At 43.6% G+C, this 20,053-nt stretch overlaps 1 protein-coding gene across 4 annotated transcripts in view; it reads left to right on the top strand.

The window, feature by feature from the left end:
• The window catches only part of CEP85L (centrosomal protein 85 like), a 165,462-nt gene that overhangs the window by 133,564 nt on the left and 11,845 nt on the right, over positions 1 to 20,053 (top strand). For all 4 annotated transcript variants that reach the window (XM_040428924.1, XM_040428923.1, XM_040428922.1 and 1 more), the window contains 5 exons: positions 235 to 359; positions 5,648 to 5,765; positions 5,904 to 6,092; positions 11,500 to 11,652; positions 14,144 to 14,298. In XM_040428924.1, coding sequence (XP_040284858.1) covers positions 235 to 359; positions 5,648 to 5,765; positions 5,904 to 6,092; positions 11,500 to 11,652; positions 14,144 to 14,298 — 740 coding nt within the window. The remainder of the gene's footprint in view (positions 1 to 234; positions 360 to 5,647; positions 5,766 to 5,903; positions 6,093 to 11,499; positions 11,653 to 14,143; positions 14,299 to 20,053) is intronic.

Genomic DNA, 20,053 nt, shown 5'->3' with positions numbered 1-20,053 from the left:
TTTACCTCTGTTTGGCATGGAGCCACCCATAATTAGACCCCATAGAAGTGGATGGTGTTTGGCTATACCTCTCTTTCATTGGAGGTTTTTTGTTTAGTCAGATTTGTATGTAAAAGACATTGTAGCTTCTCTTGGGTGTCCTGGATTATTGTGCAGATACTGACAGAGAACTTGTCAGATGCTGTGAGGTGATTCTTAACGTTCCTGTGTGACATGTCATTTCTTCTACTGCAGGCTGCAACGACCCCTACAAGGCCAGCGTTTTCTACTGTGCCAGTGAGCCAAGACGTCTCCAAGTGGGAGTCCCTGCTGAAGATCAAAGAAGGGTTAATACGACAGAAAGAGATTGTAATTGACAGGTAATGGCAGTCCTTCTAAGACGAGTCTGTGGATCTTTGACGTTCATCGGTCTGAATAGGAGTCTGGTGGACAAAGATGCCAGTCCCCTTGGCACAAATAAATCTTCAATAAGTGATGGTCTTGGAGTGAAGGCCTGGAAAGATGTTGAAAGCAAATCTCAAGCGCTTGGCATCTGGCTATATGAAAAGAGATCTATATTTTTAGCATGATCATTTATGATCCAATTATGATGACCAATATCAAACAAGAAGTTCCGTAGAAATTATTAATAAAGCACTCGTTTGGCTATGAAGAAACATTTTTATCTAAACCTTAGTTTTCTGCTGAGTTTCTTTTGGAAATTTGAATAAATGGGTTTTCCGACACTTTTTAATTGATGACCTACCCTCTGGATGGGTCATCAGTATTTGATTGGTGGGGGTCCAACACCCGGGACCCCCGCCAATTTGCTGTTTGAGAAGTTACTGGTGCTCTCAGTGGCACCGCGGTCTTCTCACAGCTTTCCCTAAGGTCATGTGACATCACGTTCATCAGTCACATGGACTAGACGCACCCCGTTAACGTGAATGGGACTGAGCGCGATACCAAGCGTAGCCGCTATACAATGTTCGGTGCTGTACTTTGTGAGCACAGAGAAGGCTGCAGCACTCACTGGATCAACTGATCAGCGGGGGTCCCGAGTGTTGGACCCCCACTGATCAGGTACCCCCCTTTAATTTTCTCTTTGTTTATAATATCTTTTCTAACCTATACCTACTGCCTTAAAGAGGACCTGTCACTTCTTCTGACGTGTCTGTTATAGTAACTACTTGCATTCCCCATGTAATAACCATTCTAGAGCATTTCTTTGCTATAACTCTTTGTTGTGCCACTCCTCTATTATTCCTGCTGGAAGCTTATGAATGAATTACTAGCAGACTGCAGTGAAGGTCCAGCTGGATGTTACCAGCTGTGGATGTGTCCCTGCACAGTCTGACGCTGGGTGCACTGATTGAATATTTTAAGACTGTGCAGGGGTTCCCCCCCATCCCTTCCAACTGGTAAAACCCTGATGGACCTTTATTGCAGACTGCTGCTGTTCATTCATGGCTTCTAGAAGGAATATTAAGAGAATGGCACCACATAGCCATAAGAATAAAGGTTCCGGATGTGTTATTACAAGGGGGATGCAAATGGTTATTAAAACAGACATGTCGGCTATAAAAAGGACCCAGTCTATGTAATTGGAGGAGGTGGTGTGGCACTAGTAATCCACATGGCACTGGTAAAATAGATATGTTCTGGAGACTTACAGAGTACACAATTCCCTAACATATGGGTTTACAGGGGTTTTTGGGAAGTAAATACTCCTGACCTATCCTCGGTATGGAGTTACACAGTTTTTGATGCCGTTTTTGACTCAAAGCCAGAATTGACTGGCTTTTTTGACTCAAAGCCAGCGAATGAGAAATGAAGAAAGTACTTCCACTTCTTCCTGCTGGATCAGCTTCTGGCTTTGGCTATAAAGCTGCATCAAAATCTTCCATGAAAAGTTGTGTGACCCTAAGGGTATGTTCACACACATGCAGGTTGGTTTCTGAGATTTGTACAACTTTCCCACACATTTGTGGGTTTGTATAAGGCCGGGATTACAGCCACCTGAAATGACCGCATCGGCCGGTTGCCCATGCAGTGGCCACTCCATTGATTTCTATAGAAAGAGATAGAAGAGCGCTGATTATCTGACCAATTTCTGTCCAATCAGACCAATAGTTGGCGTGTATAACAAAAGATCTGTGTGTGTAAACGGCCATATGGCCAATGATTGGTCAGATATCTGTAATACAGCCCTAACTAGAGCGCTGCATGATCAAACAGCTGTTTGGGGGGTGTCAGGCGTTGGACCCCCACAGATCAGATATTATGACCTATCCTGAGGAACACCCTAAAAACCCCTTTAAAGAGCCAGACGTATGTGTTTTCCCCCTCAAAGACAGCAAGCGGTTATCTTGAGAACAGTAAGGAATTAGTAGAGAGCGGAGGAGAGTATGTGTGGAGTCCTCTCCTCCTAGAGGTAATGAGCAGCGATTTAGTGTGCGAATTACACTCTTCCAACATAGAAGCCATTAGTCCTAGACGTCATTGGAGTCCGTGTCCCACCTCATAGTAGCACCCTGTACACTGAGCGGCGAGTGCAGCCAGGAGAAGGTTTCTAATGATTGCGTATTTAGATAAAGCACTAAGCGGTGAAGTATTTGGGTCATGAAGGCGGCGAGTGTTTATTTGGAAAATGAGTGCTCGCTGGTATGGATTATGCCAAATATCTGGACATGTGATCTAAACCCTTGTAAACTCCAGTCTCATGAGAGATTGGCGCGCTGAATCCCCAGGCTGTACTGTTACAGCTTTTTAAGGCGAGGTAACAATGAGGGCTTTTTCCTACCAGCTCTCTGTGTACAGGAAGCAGCTGCTGTGCCCATCACCATACCACTGACTGTATACTGTGCCAGTGATACCCTAACATCAGACCTAAGGATGTCCTCTCTATGGGCACGGTGCTAATCTCTCATAGACAACTGCAATTATCTTTATACTCATCAGCCACTCTTCCAGTGGAGCTTGCAATCTAATGCTGCCATAGTGAGACACACTTTACACGATTAGGCGGTCACATACTGGCCATACATATAAGCACAAAGTCAGCAGGACCTATCGACTCTCATGTGTATGGGGGTGTCAACTGTGACAGATGTTGGGGAAAGAAAGAACATGCATTTAATGTGCTCAGTCCTTTGGCAGCAGCTTACTCCTCAGCCTGGATGGGTATCGGGGGAGGTCGGGAAGAATAGTTGTCAGCTAACAGCCATTGAAGCTATGTCCAGCTTTAAGAATAGTAATTGCATTAGCTGAGTTATATAGAATAACGTACCCCCACAGAATTTGTATATAGTCCTGGGACTATATATGGCTCTGCAACCTCCTCTTTTATCTGCTTTGTGAATTGGCTCTGCAACCTCCACTTTTATCTGCTCTCTGAATTGGCTCCACAACCTCCACTTTTATCTGCTCTCTGAATTGGCTCCACAACCTCCACTTTTATCTGCTCTCTGAATTGGCTCCACAACCTCCACTTTTATCTGCTCTCTGAATTGGCTCCACAACCTCCACTTTTATCTGCTCTCTGAATTGGCTCCGCAACCTCCACTTTTTCCTGCTCTGTCAAATGGCTCCGCAACCTCCACTTTTATCTGCTCTGTGAATTGGCTCTGCAACCTCCACTTTTATCTGCTCTCTGAATTGGCTCCACAACCTCCACTTTTTCCTGCTCTGTCAAATGGCTCCACAACCTCCACTTTTTCCTGCTCTCTGAATTGGCTCCGCAGCCTCCTCAATCCCCCATCTTAATCTAATTTTTTTTAAGGCACACAACATAACATTGTGCTGTATGTCGTTTGTGTGCTGCTATAAAGGCGCCATCAGGTGCTCAACATACACAGCTATCCTCCCTAGGAGCAGTTCTGCGAGTAGGAGAATATTTCTGTTACATCCCATGGAGTGTGCCACATGGATCTAGCAGGAAAAAAGCCCCATATGTCACCATATAAAATCATAGGCACACTCAGCAGACACACAACTGAGGTCTTATAGTCAGAAAAATCCACTGGCTTCTGGTTCAGCACCAGGAAAGAATCTGTCTTGTTGCCTCAACTGCTCACGCTAAGCAAAACCTGTAAGGGGGAGACAAAATGTCATTGGTGATCATGTGGTAACTATTCAGTGTGCGCGCAGTGTCATTCTCTGGGGTTAAGGTGCGGCTTAGCGGATCCCAGCAGCTGTGCGGTACAATAAATGCTGCACTATTTTTACGTGTGCCCACATTAGCAGAGATATGCATTTGTTACAAAGCATTCCATTGTTAGCTGCCTCAGGTCAGTGGGATTAGGGCATTTGGCGGCCTGCAGCACATGCTTACACTATTCACTGCTTGATAATTAGGTGGCCAAATATACATAAATAGCTATCCATCTGTCTACACGTCTGGACCCTATGAGATTACAGTAATCATTTTAACTTGTTCTGGTTCAGAACCCGGATGGTAATTTTGTAGGACCATTATGTTATTCCTACTTTAATTAACTCCTGAACGTATACAGTGTATGTTACAGACTATATACCTTTACTGTTTGTATGGTATGCGTCTTACCACCAGTGTACCACTAGGTGGCAGCCTCTACCTGTGTGAGAATGTGGCGATTTGTTCAAGCAAAAATGCATGTACCTTTTAATAGATATATTTATTGCTAATCAATATTTGGGTGCCCAACTTATTGTATACCTGGTGTGTCCAACAATAAAATAATGGTAGATTACAGTTTCTACTGTAGATATATACAGGTGCACATTATGTGCAGATTTTCATGTGGAAAAACCAGTGTGAGGCCTCATGCACACGACAGTATTTTTTCACGGTCCACAAAACGGGGTTCCGTTGTTCCGTGATCCGTTTCCGTTTTTGTTTCCGTGTGGCTTCCTTGATTTTTGGAGGATCACCAGACGTGAAGGAAAAAGTCGTTTTGGTGTCCGCCTGGCCGTGCGGAGCCAAACGGATCCGTCCTGACTTACAATGCAAGTCAATGGGGACGGATCCGTTTGACGTTGACACAATATGGTGCAATTGCAAACGGATCCGTCCCCCATTGACTTTCAATGTAAAGTCAGGAGTCCCTATTAATATACCATCGGATCGGAGTTTTCTCCAATCCGATGGTATATTTTAACTTGAAGCATCACCATCACCACGGAAACGCCTCTATGTTAGAATATACCATCGGATTTTAGTTAGATCGTGAAACTCAGATCCGACAGTATATTCTAACACAGAGGAGTTCCCATAGTGATGGGGACGCTTCAAGTTAGAATATACTAAGAACTGTGTACATAACTGCCCCCTGCTGCCTGGCAGCACCCGATCTCTTACAGGGGGCTGTGATCAGCACAGTTAACCCCTCAGGTGCCGCATGCGGAAACCGACCTGCTATGCGGCTTTTCAAAATCTTAGCATATGAGTTGTTTGTGCGATTCCACACCTTATGTGGAGTGGGTTTACCTATAGGCTTCAATGGGGTTGTTAACATAAACGGAAAATCTGCACCAAAACCCGCACAAAAAAACACACCAAAACAGCAATAAATAGCACAAATATATACAAATATAATATACTAAATGCCCAAACTGTGAAGATAAAGTGTGTTCTATAAAAAAAAATTCCATATAAAAGTGCTATGTAATAAAACTTCATGTATTTTAGGCAAAGGCAGCATATCGGCCACCTACAACAAGCCGTCAGGGGCAGCGAGTTGCGCACCCACCCAGCATCCACAAGTCCGGTCATGAATGGAGAAGATAGCTATGTCCATGGGATCAAGGTAGGCGTTGAACCCTGGAAGCATGCCCTACATTATTGGAATATTCATAGTAAACTGTTTTTCTATTCCATCATAAATGGAGCATAAATGTAGAGAAAATGCAGCCACTTAATTAGTTGTCATTGATTTCTTCTCAAGGGATCTCCATGTGAATGCTGTAAACCTCTGCAGAATTTGGGTTTGGACAGATTAAATCCCCTCCTTCGAGACAGAGGTGAATTAGAGGGAAAGCTTTCTCCAGTAGAAGTGGGAGTTGCACCGCTCAATGAGGTCTTGAAACAGGGCCTTATGAAACCCAGCGAAGACTTGAGGAAGATGGAGGAGAAGGTATACGATGCTATAAAGTTCTGGTGGTAATTCTCCATTCACCTGATGATCTATATGGAGGAACGATTGGAGGGGGCTCACAACATGACCAACTATATTAGGCTACTTTCACACTAGCGTCGGGGCTACGCTTGTGAGCTCCGTTTGAAGGGTCTCACAAGCGGCCCCGAACGCATCCGTCCAGCTACCAATGCATTCTGAGTGGATGCGGATCCGCTCAGAATGCATCAGTCTGGCAGCATTCAGCCTCCGCTCAGCAGGCGGTCACCCGAACGCTGCTGCCTGGCCGCGCGGAGGCAAACGGATCCGTCCAGACTTACAATGTAAGTCAATGGGGACGGATCCGTTTGAAGTTGACACTATATGGCTCAATTTTCAAACGGATCTGTCCCCCATTGACTTTCAATGTAAAGTCTGGACGGATCCGTCTGAACAACTTTCAGACTTAGAATTTTTTCTAAACTATAATGCAGACGGATCTGTTCTGAACGGATCCAAACGTCTGCATTATAGGAGAGGATCCGTCTGTGCAGACACCAGACGGATCCGCTCTGAACGCAAGTGTGAAAGTAGCCTTAGTAGTAGAATAATTGTGTATCACAACAATCACCTGTGCCAATGGAGGTGGGATCCACATCCATATAAGTTCTAAACAAGGAAGAGAACATCAAAAATATATTTTTATTGATCATGTTTGTTTCATTTACTGAGTTATTCCTGCTTATAATCATGCTATCATTATTCCATTATATATTTGATGTTTTTTGCTGTGTTTCATCTGTGACGTTTCACTTCCGTGTTCCTTCCTATTGGTCCTTGGTGATGTTAAATGTCCTGTGTAGTGTTGAGCGAACTTGTGTTTTCAGGTTCGGGTTATTTAAGAATTCCTATAGCAAAATATTTCTAGCTCACCTGCTCCACTCCATAGGCATGTAAGGAACCCTGGATCAGGGAGACACTTTCTTGAAAAAACTGAAAAATCCAGCACATGCACTACAGATAAGATCTCTTTATTATAATCCTTTAAAATTTTATGAGCTGATCAGAAAGCTTTTACGGTCTACGCGTTTCGACAATCTGTCTTATTCATGACCATAAGTTATGATCAGTGGTAGCGGAATCCATAACAGAATTCTTGGATAACCCGAACCTTGTACGCCGAACTTGAAACACAGGTTCGCTCAACACTAGTTCTGTGTCCTGTGATTGTATACCATGATTAAGCACTGAGTGTGCGAAACGCGTAGGTCTGCTAGACACGTCTTTTTTATGGATTTTTTTATGTTCTTCAATAAAAGCTACCAATGTTTTAGAAGATGGATTCTCTTCCTTGTTTTGTACTTGTATTACTTGTGATGCAGTAGTACAAAATTACAATCATATATCGCATGACCGCGAATCGCCATATAACCCTAGCCTTATAAATGGAAGTTTTGAGGTAAGTTTTCTCCTGCTTTTGATGTGGTCTAAGTTTTTTTTTTATTTTTTTTAAATTTAAATTCCCAAACCTATTCAGTTTCTATAACCCAATTTGGAAGCCTCAAATGAACTGATCCTGCATGTTCATGAAGACATTTGCTCTTGATTTGCGCTATAACTTGTAAAAATAGAATCAATAAGCTTGTTTCTGTAGGCGAAAAGCACGGCAGGTATCTGACTGTTATCATGTGATGAAATTGCTGGCTCTGAATTGAGATGCTGATTAAAAGAACGCTCGCTATAGACTTCTGAGCAAGCTGATGAATACCACTGATTGTCTATGGGGCGAGATTACGTTTGCCGCCAATCAGGGGTTACTCACACTGACTGCAGTCATGTACTTTGATGCGATTGTAGGTTGGTGGAGATGAGATGCACTTTAGATTTGAGATAATAGTTGAGGTTTTTGCTTTTTGTTTCCTTTTTTCACTCTGTAGTTCTGTGCATCGCTATTAGTGGAAGAGCATTAGGATCTACTGTGTATGTAGGAAACATTTATATAGTGCCATATGTGTGAGAGATTAGAACAATTTAATCATGTAATGCGGGCGTGTGCTGTAACTACAGAGGGTTTCTGAAAAGTTTCCCATTAGCATAAATTTATGCTGACCTTTAATAGAACAAGAGATGGCTACATCGCTTCAAGGAGATGCCCCCTAATGCCCATGGGTACCGATGTAAATAATCCACAGCATCCATACATTGCATAAATGGTGGCAATGTTGGACATCCTATGTCTACCCCTGCACTGAACATTTGGGAATCTATGGATTACAGGTCCTCCATGTGGGCTAGGGGTAAGCCCTGAAGCCATGTAGTGAGCCCCCATGTAGTGGCCTCTGGGGCTATGTCCGTGTTTGGCATTTCTGCCATGTATGCAGAAAGTGGACAACCCCTTTTATAAACACTTTATTACATCTCCTTTTGGGAAACCAGAATAAAAATTTGACCACCCCTGCAGGTCCAAATCTTGGAGCCACCTACCGTGTTTTCCCGAAAATAACACAGGGTCTTATATAAATTTTTGCTCCAAAAGATACAGTAGTCCTTATTTTATTTTATTTTTTCCATGTACAACAATCTGCATTTATTCCTGAACAAAAAAAAATAAAAACATGTATTGAAATATAATCATGTCATCACATTCTGGAACATCATCATAACTCTCCAAACTCGTGTTGTCTGGGGGTCAGAGTACCAGTACGGTATATTTCTTGTCCCTCTGTTTACATACGGTACTGTACCGCAGTAAATGGTGGATAGACCCTTCACCAAAAAAAGCAGGCACCCCCAAAAGAATCGCACTCACCAGACCCCCTTAGACCCAAAACAATTAGAGTTGGCAAGTGCTGATGATGGAATACGAGCTCTCACACACAGATCTGCGTCACTCCTGTCAAAGGCACGTCACTGTCAAGTCTCTTGCCGTTCCAGCTTTGTTCCACTGCTGCCAAGTGTAGTACTTGGCTCCCCCAGTGACTGGAAGCAGCCACAACGTCGGGAGTGGAGTGATGCCAGTGGGACTATCCGATCTTTGTGTGAGAGCCCGGCATTAGCCAACCCTTATTGTTGTGGGTCTAGTGGGGTCTTTTGAGTGCGATTCTTTTGGGGTTGTATGCTAAGGCTTATTTTCGAGGGAAAACTGTAGCTTTCCAATAGTCCTGAAGGTCATTTTGCCTAGTTATGTAGCATTACCTGGGCAGTGAATAGATTACTACCTTTTTTTTCAAGAATCTAAGAAAACAGACATTTTTTCTAAGACCTCACCTGAGTATGAATATAGCTGAATAGAAGTTATAGCAGCAAATTGCAGACTTTTACATCAAGCAATTAATCAATGGGCACACGCTGGCCACATACCTGTACATTAGCCATGGTTGGATTTGCAGCAAGTTATGCCTTGTCAAATTGAAGGGTACATTATTGTTTTTTCTGTATAGGTGTGAGTTTTCACCAACGTGTGATTTTGTTACTATATATCATTGACATTTAATGCTATTGTACTCACATTATTTTCAGCCATATACAAAATCCTGTAAAAGAGAAGCTACTGCCGTGCATATACACCCACGTAACAGCGATCTGATGCTGAAAATAAAGCTCATTATTATAGGCCATTCAGAAGCTTAGCGGGGACTCTCATGTCCACTCCTGATATGCTCACATATTGATGAGTTTTCTGAGTCAGAACCGACCTGGGGGCCCTCTCTGCTAATCCCTTTTCCTTTTCACTTAATATGAAAGCAGCCCCTTTGTTCAGGCGAATTAGGTGGCTGTTAGAAAGATAGGGCTGACTCTTTGTCAGTCTGAGTCTACTGAAGTGACAGGGAGTTGAAATAGTCGTCTCTTTGTTACAAAATGTCCCAAGCATAGGGCTCAAAGTGAGCAATTGTGCTAGCTAATGGTGAGAGATGCACAAGAATAAAAATGGGGACCTTTGTTGTCCGGTATTTCAGAGATGACATAGGTTAAATACAGTACATATATTTTTGTTCTGTCTTCATACACGTTCACACAGTGTGCAGTTTGACATTCAGCATAAACCATTTCTGTCTTCCAAATAAGAGGACTGTTCTTTGTAGTCTAACTTGTTTATTGGTAAAACAGGATTGTTTGAAGGGTAAAACTATAAGAATATAAATAGCAAGTATAAGTATAGATAGCATGTACTATAACATTTGCATTAACACTGAAAGCACATGGTAAAATGGCTGCCTATACATAGGTTTACATGTCTAGTTAACAGTAGTAACAACTTCCCTGAGTAACAATTACAACTAGCTGAACAGCTCTGCATAACATCATGTCCCTGAAACAAAGGTAGATCTCTCACCAGATATGCTTATACAGCGATGGCGTAGTTTAAGAAGGAGATATGCAAAAACACAGCTCTACTGATGTGTCCTGGAGACTTTTTCTTTCCCAGGATGCTTTTCACTCCCACAATGCAGTAGTCTTTGTAACAGGAAAAACAAAGTGTAATACAACTTAACACAGCTAGATGGTGCTATAACCACACTAATCACTTCAGAAATACCAAGACTGAGGCGGACGTGATCTGTAATGATTCTCTAACTAAGCTGGGCAAAACAATTTTGTATCCATATACATGGGAGAATAAGAATATTCAGGTTTTTTTGTATGAATTTTGCCAAGCTTATTACATTAAATTGAATGTTTATACTGTTGATTTCCCTATTTTTCTCTATAAAAAAAAAAAAATGCTAAAAAGTAAAATGTTACAGGTGATTTTGGTACCATATGTAAGCTTAATCTATGGCACAAAAAAAAAAAAATGAAGTCAAAAAATATCCTTAGGCTACTTTCACATCAGCATTTTTCCTTTCCGGTATTGAGATCAGTCATAGGATCTTAATACCGGAGGAAAACGCTTCCATTTTGTCCCCATTCATTGTCAATAGAAACAAAACTGAATGGAACAGAGTGCACCATAATGCATTCCTTCCGTTTGGTTGCGTTCCCATACTGTACGGGATGGGATGCAGAGAAAGACTGATCCGGCATGAAACACAATGTAAGTCAATGGTGCTGGATCAGTTTTCTCGGACACAAAAGAAAACGGATCTGGTGCCAATGGGTTTATGGCCATTTTACAGATAATACAACCGGGTCCGTTCATAACGGATGCAGACAGTTGTATTATCCTAACGGAAGCGTTTTTGCTGTTCACTGCCGGATCCAGCAAAAGCGCAGATGTGAAAGTAGCCTTAGAAAGAACTTTAGATAAGGTGAAAATTGCTGTGGACATTTAAGCATCAAAGGCCTTGGTCACGAAGGGGTTAAGCCAATAGGGAGCTTATTAGTCAGTAACATATCAGGGTGTATTTAGCATATTACTTCTGAATATAACTAGATTTAATATAAATATGGATATTCATTCAAGTGTCTTCCTGGATCTTACATTCAGATAAAAACGAGAGACAAATACATTAACAGCCTGAGGAAGAAATGTCAGAAAGAAAATGATCTAAACCGGGAGAAGCAGAGGCGGATAGAGTTTCTGGAGAAATACGTGGCTGACCTGCCTACTCTTGAAGATGTGCAGAGGCAGAGTGAAAGGGTAAGTGGCTATTCATTGAAATCTTCTGCTTGCTATGTCTTACCCAGCGGACTTGTCTATGTCGGAGGGGCGCTCTTCACTTTTCATTTCTATTGAGCAGAGTTCAGTGGGATGCTGTGTAAAGCATAGTGCGCAGTAAGGCCCCTTTCACACAACCGTATTTTTGGTCCACATCTGATCCGCATTTTTTGCAGACTGCACAAGCACCCATTCATTTCTATGACCCCACACCGCGTGCTGTCCTGTCAACATCCATATGTCCATTCGGCATTCCCACAAAAAATGTAGAGCATGTCCTATTCTCGTCTGTTTTGTGGACAAGAATAGGCATTGTTACAATGGGTCCACACAAAAAACGGATGTCACATGGACGTCATCCGTTTTTTTTCGATCTGCATTTTGCAGACCACAAAACACATATGGTTGTGTGAATGCACCCTAATGCTGAGCTTGCAGGAGGCTGGTGACTTTGTTTTCAAATTGCAACTTTTTTTTTGTAAGTTAATGGGACATGGAGGCTGAGCTAAGCAACCCGGTACATTTTTTTTTATAGTTGACACAAGAAAAAGGCCATAAATTAGATCTGAAATCGACGCCATCTCCTATTTCTGGCACTTGGACGGCTGTAGATGCGCCACAATTATTAAGAAACAAGCACTTCTTAATAATTGTGATGTATCTGAACCCAATGGACCACAGGACCATAAAATGTGGGGCTACATAAATGTCTCCCTTGGTATCCATATGGACTCTACATGGACATCTTGGAGAAGGCCCTGTTCAATGAAAAGTGAGCTTTAAATGGAATCTGTCACTGGGACAGACTCCATTAAAGGAGTAATTAAAAATCTCAGACTAGCCCTTTATCAGCCTAAAATAAAAAAAATCACTGTGCACGCTACAGTGACGGGCACAGTTATTGTGCAGGTGTACGGCTTGTGACTGCTGCAACCAATGATTGTCCTCAGCGTTAGACCGCTAAGGACAAGGACTGGCTGCAGTGGTCACGTGGCGTATAACAGCATGTCATCAGTGCAGTTTGTAAACCTGCAGCGGCAGGACCTGTGCCACATAGATCAGCGCTGGAGAAAGGGGTGAGTAGAACATCGTTTTTAATTTTAGGCTACTGCAGGGCTTGTCCGAGATCTTTAATTATCTCGGACAACCCTTTTGATTTAGGGCTTCTAACAGACTGCAGCTGCCGAGCAGCACCCGGATAACTATTACAGGGCAACATGAAAGTCTGCCCTCTATAGATACTGAACGTGGCTTACGTATCACTATGCCCTGGATGCAGCTACCTGGTCCCATTCAGCTACTATGCCACCCGGGGCATTGAATTTGCATAGAAAACTCTCTCTTTCTTGCGGTGGTCTGACCAGGGAGGCACTTCTGCCCTATTGGTTTGTTAAAAGGATCTGTCCTGATGACTGATTCAATTGCGGGGCATCTGTGTTATTTAGAATAGTGGCCATTTGAAGCGTTGCCTTTGTGGAATTAGAATGACATATTGGATGTGTAACATAATATCTTGCAAACTGAGATGAAGAAAAATTAGGCAGCACTCACCAATGGTTCACTTGCTTCTTTATTTCAAGCAGACAAGTGCTTCATGCGGCAAGGTAGCAGTTAGCCAGATTCACATACCAGTGGCGACGGCCATTTCGCACACGAGTGATTGTGCTTCCTCAGGCCACTACAGGTGCACGCCCATACGTGCTGACCTCTTATACCCCGGCATCAGGTTGCCATGGTAACCCACAACAACCAGGCGCCGTGCACACAAGAGATCATTGATAAACATGTTACAACAAAGAGATACAATATTACAAAAACGCATTTAAATCATTGCGGTCATTCAGACCAAGCTGACCTGTTGCTCCTGTACAAATGATCCACTTTGCTTCTTTTTGCAAAAGGGTGCGGGGTCTGTCTCCTCCCTGAACTGGGTATGGGACAGTCTCTATCCCAGCAAACTGCAGTGCTTTGACATTACCTCCATGTACCTTTCTCACATGGTCAACCTTTTCCCGTCTTTATAGAGTTAAAGTGTTCCCTGATCCTCTCTTTCCCACATAGAAGTGGCCACAATCACACATGAAAACACATACTACATAAGTACTTCTACAGTTTATGAAACTCGTGATCCTTTTTGTGATGGGACCTATTTTGACAATCTTTTTTTGGCAGTTATGTTCACATAGCGAACAACTGCCACATTTATAGTTACCAGCCGGCAACCTCTCCTGTAACCAATTAGTCTTTTTTTTTCTCCCAAAAATCTGCTTCTCACAATCCTATCTTTTATGGTGACTGCGTCTATACGTGACTAACGGTTTATCATCCACTATGCCTCTCAGACTACCATCTTTTTTCAGGATATCCCAGTGCGTATAGAATTAGCCATTGGGCTAAATTTAAATGAAAATACACATCTCTTTTTGTTGTTATTTTTAACATATTAACATAATATCTTGCTTTGTATCTAAAGCTTCAGGTATTAGAAGAAGAAAACAAGCAGCTGAAAGACACCATTAAGTGTCTAGAAAACCTCGCCAACGAGTCGAGGACACAGTTTCAAGAAAAAGAAGCACAGACAGAGTGTCAGAAACAGAGGGAAAAAGAACTGGTCTTAACAGTTCAAAGGTAAGACCCATCATTCCTTGCTGGCTTTATTTCTCTGTCTAACCAGGGGCGGACTTGCCATAGACCATACAGGGAAATGTCCTGGTGGGCTGATGCCCAGGGAGCCACTCGAGCCCTCCTCATGGCCACTGGGTTTGTAACTATCTGTCGTTCTCAACAGAAATTAACTGTGGGAGCATCAGGTACTTATGTACCCAACCGGGTATTACAGGTGCCCTCCTGAATTCAACTGTATCACCATTAACCATGGCTTCCTGCTCCACCGTTCAAGCCTAGAGGCTTGTTTTCTATGAGGGTGAAGTCTATGAGGCAGTGTACAGACAGAACAGGAATACTGGTATCTCAGGCTCCAGGGGGGAAGAGGCCCGTGGTCTGCACTGCAGATGGTATGGCTGAGCCCGCCTACTTGTGTTGCTCCCACCGTCCGTCAATTTGGATGGGCCACTTTAAGTTAGCAGTCTGCCTCTGTGCCTAACTAAAGGTGACCACTATAGACATATGAAAACTGCAGGAAATGTGTCACTTAAGAAAATAGCATTTATTATGTAGAGAAAGTTATTACAAGGCACTTACTAATGTATTGTGATTGTCCATATTGCCTCCTTTGCTGGCTGGATTTCATTTTTCCCTCACATTACATCCTGCTTGTATCCAGGAGTTATGACCCCCCTGCAATCCATCACTTGCACACTATAGGAAAAATAACTAGCCTATGTGCTCTCCCATAGTCGCGGCCATCGCTTTTTCCTATAGTGTGCAAGCACGACCACTACTGATGGATTGCAGGGTGGTCATAACTCCTGGATACGAGCAGTGTATAATGTGATGGAAAAATGAATCTATGCAGCAAAGGAGGCAATGTGGACAATCACAATACATTAGTAACTACCTTCTATAAACTTTCACTTCATGATAAATGTCACTGAAGTAACACAACCCCTTTAACCCCTTAAGGACTCAGCCCTATTTCATATTAAGGACTTGGCCATTTTTTGCAAATCTGACCAGTGTCACTTTAAGTGCTGATAACTTTAAAACGCTTTGACTTATCCAGGCCGTTCTGAGATTGTTTTTTCGTCACATATTGTACTTCATGACACTGCTAAAATTGGGTCAAAAAAGTTAATTATTTTGCATAAAAAAATACCATATTTACTAAAAATTTAGAAAAATTTGCAAATTTCAAAGTTTCAGTTTCTCTACTTCTGTAATGCATAGTAATACCCCCAAAAATTGTGATGACTTTACATTCCCCATGTGTCTACTTCATGTTTGTAGCATTTTGGGAATGATATTTTATTTTTTGGGGATGTTACAAGACTTAGAAGTTTAGAAGCAAATCTTGAAATTTTTCAGAAATTTACAAAAAAACAATTTTTAGGGACCACTACAGGTCTGAAGTCACTTTGCGAGGCTTACATAATAGAAACCGCCCAAAAATGACCCCATTCTATACACTACACCCCTCAAGGTATTCAAAACTGATTTTACAAACTTCGTTAACCCTTTAGGTGTTGCACAAGAGTTATTGGCAAATGGGGATGAAATTTGAGAATTTCATTTTTTTGCCTAATTTTTCCATTTTAACCCATTTTTTCCACTAACAAAGCAAGGGTTAACAGCCAAACAAGACTGTATCTTTATTACCCTGACTCTGCCGTTTACAGAAACACCCCATATGTGGCCGTAAACTACTGTACGGGCACACAGTAGGGTGTAGAGTGCAAGGTGCGCCGTTTGGTTTTTGGAAGCCAGATTTTGCTGGACTGTTTTTTTTTTACACCATGTCCCATTTGAAGCCCCCCTGATGCACCCCTAGAGTAGAAACTCCATAAAAGTGACCCCATCTAAGAAACTACACCCCTCAAGGTATTCAAAACGGATTTTACAAACTTTGTTAACCCTTTGTGTTGCACAAGATTTAATGGAAAATAGAGATACAATTTCAAAATTTCACTTTTTTGGCATATTTTCCATTTTAATATTTTTTTTTCCAGTTACAAAGCAAGGGTTAACAGCCAAACAAAACTCATTATTTATGGCCCTGATTCTGTAGTTTACAGAAACACCCCATATGTGGTTCGTAAACTGCTGTACGGGCACACGGCAGGGCGCAGAAGGAAAGGAATGCCATACGATTTTTGGAAGGCAGATTTTGCTAGACTGTTTTTTTTGGACACCATGTCCCATTTGAAGCCCCCCTGATGCACCCCTAGAGTAGAAACTCCAAAAAAGTGACCCCATTTTAGAAACTACGGTATAGGGTGGCAGTTTTGTTGGTACTAGTTTAGGGTACATATGATTTTTGGTTGCTCTATATTATACTTTTTTGTGCGGCAAGGTAACAAGAAATAGATTTTTTGGCACCTTTTTTTTTGTTATTTACAACATTTATCTGACAGGTTAGATCATGTGTTCATTTTATAGAGCAGGTTGTCACAGACGCGGCGATACCTAATATGTATACAATTTTTTTTTATTTATGTAAGTTTTACACAATGATTTCATTTTTAAAACAAAAAAAATATGTTTTAGTGTCTCCATAGTCTAAGAGCCATAGTTTTTTCAGTTTTTGGGCGATTATCTTAAATAGGGTCTCATTTTTTGCGGGATGAGATGACTGTTTGATTGGCACTATTTTGGGGTGCATATGACTTTTTGATCGCTTGCTATTACACTTTTTGTGACGTAAGATGACAAAAAATTGCTTTTTTTACACTGTTTTTATTTTTATTTTTTTACGGTGGTCACCTGAGGGGTTAGGTCATGTGATATTTTTATAGAGCCGGTCGATACGAACGCGGCGATACCTAATATGTATACTTTTTTTATTTATTTAAGTTTTACACAATGATTTCATTTTTGAAACAAAAAAAATCATGTTTTAGTGTTTCCGTAGTCTAAGAGCCATAGTTTTTTCAGTTTTTGGGCAATTATCTTGGGTAGGGTATTATTTTTGCGGGATGAGATGACGGTTTGATTGGTACTATTTTGGCGAACATGCGACTTTTTTGAACACTTTTATTACCTTTTTTGGGAAGTAAGGTGGGCAAAATTTCAATTTACTCATAGTTTTTTTTTATTTTTATGGCGTTCACCGTGCGGGGAAAGTAACATGACTGTTTTATAGATCAGGTCGTTACAGACGCGGCGATACCAAACATGTGTAGGGAATTTTATTTATTTTTTCATTTTTAATCAGTGATAAAAATGAGGGAGGGAGCTCCCTCTTACTGTTAACTTTTTCCATACCGCGGTCCGTACGGACCGTGGTATGGAAAGGGTTAAACGGCTGACATCTGCACAGATGTCAGCCGTTTATACCAGGGTGTCAGCAATGTGCTGACACCCTGGTATACCCACTAACCACCAACGATTATTCAAGGGGAGGCGGGCGGGGGATCGCGATCCCGCCTGCCGCACCGCCCGCCTCCAGCACTGCCCCCACCGCCCACAACTCCCCCCCCCCCTGCACCACCCGCCGGCAAAAAATCATGCAGGGGTGCAGGGGGGGTGGAAAATCGATATTTTAGGGACACTAAAGTTTCTGATCTCAGAAACTGCAGAAAGCACAGCAAACCGCAGGTCTGAATTGACCTGCGGTTTGCGGCGATCGCCGATACGGGGGGGGAGTTAGGACGTACCGGTACGCCCTGAGTCCTTAAGGACTCGGGAAATAGGGCGTACTGGTACGCCCTGCGTCCTTAAGGGGTTAAAGAGGACCTAAATCTAAACTAACTATACAGACATGTAGAGCGGCGCCCAGGGATCTCCCTGCACTTACTATTATCCCTCGGCGTCGCTCCGTTAGCCCGGTATAGCCTCCGGTATCTTCACATGTTAGGCTCCACCCAGTGGAACCTGCCAGCGTCTCCTTCTCCCATGCTGTAGCGCTGGCCAATCGCAGCGCTCAGCTCATAGCCTGAGAGGTTTTTTTTTCTCTCAGTCTATGAGCTGAGCGCTGCGATTGCCCAGCGCTACACCATGGGAGAAAGAGATGCCAGCAGGTTCCACTGGGTGGAGCCTAACATGTGAAGATACCGGAGGCTATACCGGGCGAACGGAGCGGCGCCCAGGGATAATAGTAAGTGCAGGGGGATCCCTGGGCGCCGCTCTCCATGTCTATACACTTAGTTTAGATTTTTTTAATCTAGTGAAAGGTCCTTTTTAACCATCATTTGTTTGACAGTTGCCCACCTCATTTTCTCGCTCGTATCATTGGGGGACACAGACCGTGGGTATAGCTGCTTGCTGCCACTAGGAGGCGACACTAGGCTAAGAAGTGATAACTCCTCCCCTGCAGGCTATACCCCCTCCAGCCTGGAGAGAGCATATCAGTTTTTAGCTTAGTGTCGTAGGAGGCAGACCTCCCTGCTTTTGCAGGGCGGCTTACTTTTATTATTTTATCTTTTTCCTTTTTAGGTTTGGGGAAACAGAGTCGCCTAGCCACTCTGTCTACCCCGGGAGTAAGGCCGGTGTCGGAATCCCTCACCGCTCGCCCTCCCCAAGAAACAAAAGTGGACCAGGTCAGCCCAGCTCCCCTGCTTCCCGCCAGCCAAAGGGGTCACCTGAATCCGGCGAGACCCTCCGCCATTCCAGTCCCCTGCCACTTCGGGTGCCAGCGGCTGAAGAGGTGACCCTGCTGGTACTCTGAGAAAGGGTGAAGAGAAGAGGATGAAGATGGGGTGAGTAGTCCGCATTGGGTAAGTATCCTCAGCCCTCCCTCCCCCTTGGTCACCTCATCATAAGACGGAGGACATTTTTTTCTTCAAGTGGGCCATTCCCTGGTGAGGGCTCCACATTACCTCAGGCCCCAATGTAAAGCTATGGCTGTGACTTGATAGGTGCAGCCGTTACTGGTGAATTGACGGTGTGTGGGAGACTGGGGTTCTGGGCCTGTGTCCTCCCCAGGTATCTCCTCATGTAGTTTATTTTCTCATGCTGCAGCCTCACGTTATACGGCTTGCGGGGTGAGCTCCCGCGGCCGGTGTATAGCCAGGGCGCTTGAGAGCGCCGCTCCGGTCACTCCACTTCCCGGCCGGCTATTCGTTCGGCCGGCGCCAAAAATTTAGGCCCCGGCTTCTCTTCGGGCCTACCGGGACTCAGCCGTGCAGTTTTTTTCTTTTGCGGCCACGGGATGGGTTCTCGCAGCAGGTGGTCGCGAGGGGACACATCGGCCCACTGATCCAAGTCCCTCTGTGGTAGCCGACCGGCAGTACCGCCCGGTCGGCTGTGCGCCGAACTTTATGTCCTGGCTTTGCGGCCTGCTAGGCCGCAACTTTCATTCCGGTCATGGAGGGGGCAGGTTCGTCCTTTAGGCGCGAATTCTCCCCGACTAGCTGTCCCTCCTCCCCCAGGGCCGCTGAGCTCCGCCTCCGGTCCTCTGAGCTGGGTTAACCCTTTATGGCAAGTCGCTTTTTTTGCAGCCGGCACTGGTGTATTCAGTGTCCCCCTTCTGCAGGCCAAATACCTTGAGTTTAGGAATTTAACCCCTTCCTGGCGCTTATTCATTTAGCGGGGGCATCACAGGTAGTCCTGCCCCCCTCAGTCCATTTCACCGCATGTCCACCCTGGGGTACGGGACTGGGCCCATGTCCTTTAAAAAAAAAAAAAATTGGGCAGGGGAGGATTGCTCACAGTTTCCCAATCCGCCCTCCGGGGCTGTTTGGTTGAGAAAGCACGCATGAAGAATTCCCAGACCACCCTTCTGGGTCGTCTGGTGTATATGCCACCACCTGTGAAATCCAGGGGAGCA

The sequence above is a fragment of the Bufo bufo genome, chromosome 4 (assembly GCF_905171765.1).
Source record: "Bufo bufo chromosome 4, aBufBuf1.1, whole genome shotgun sequence".
Lineage (NCBI taxonomy): Eukaryota > Metazoa > Chordata > Amphibia > Anura > Bufonidae > Bufo > Bufo bufo.
This window is presented reverse-complemented; position numbering and strand designations above follow the sequence as displayed.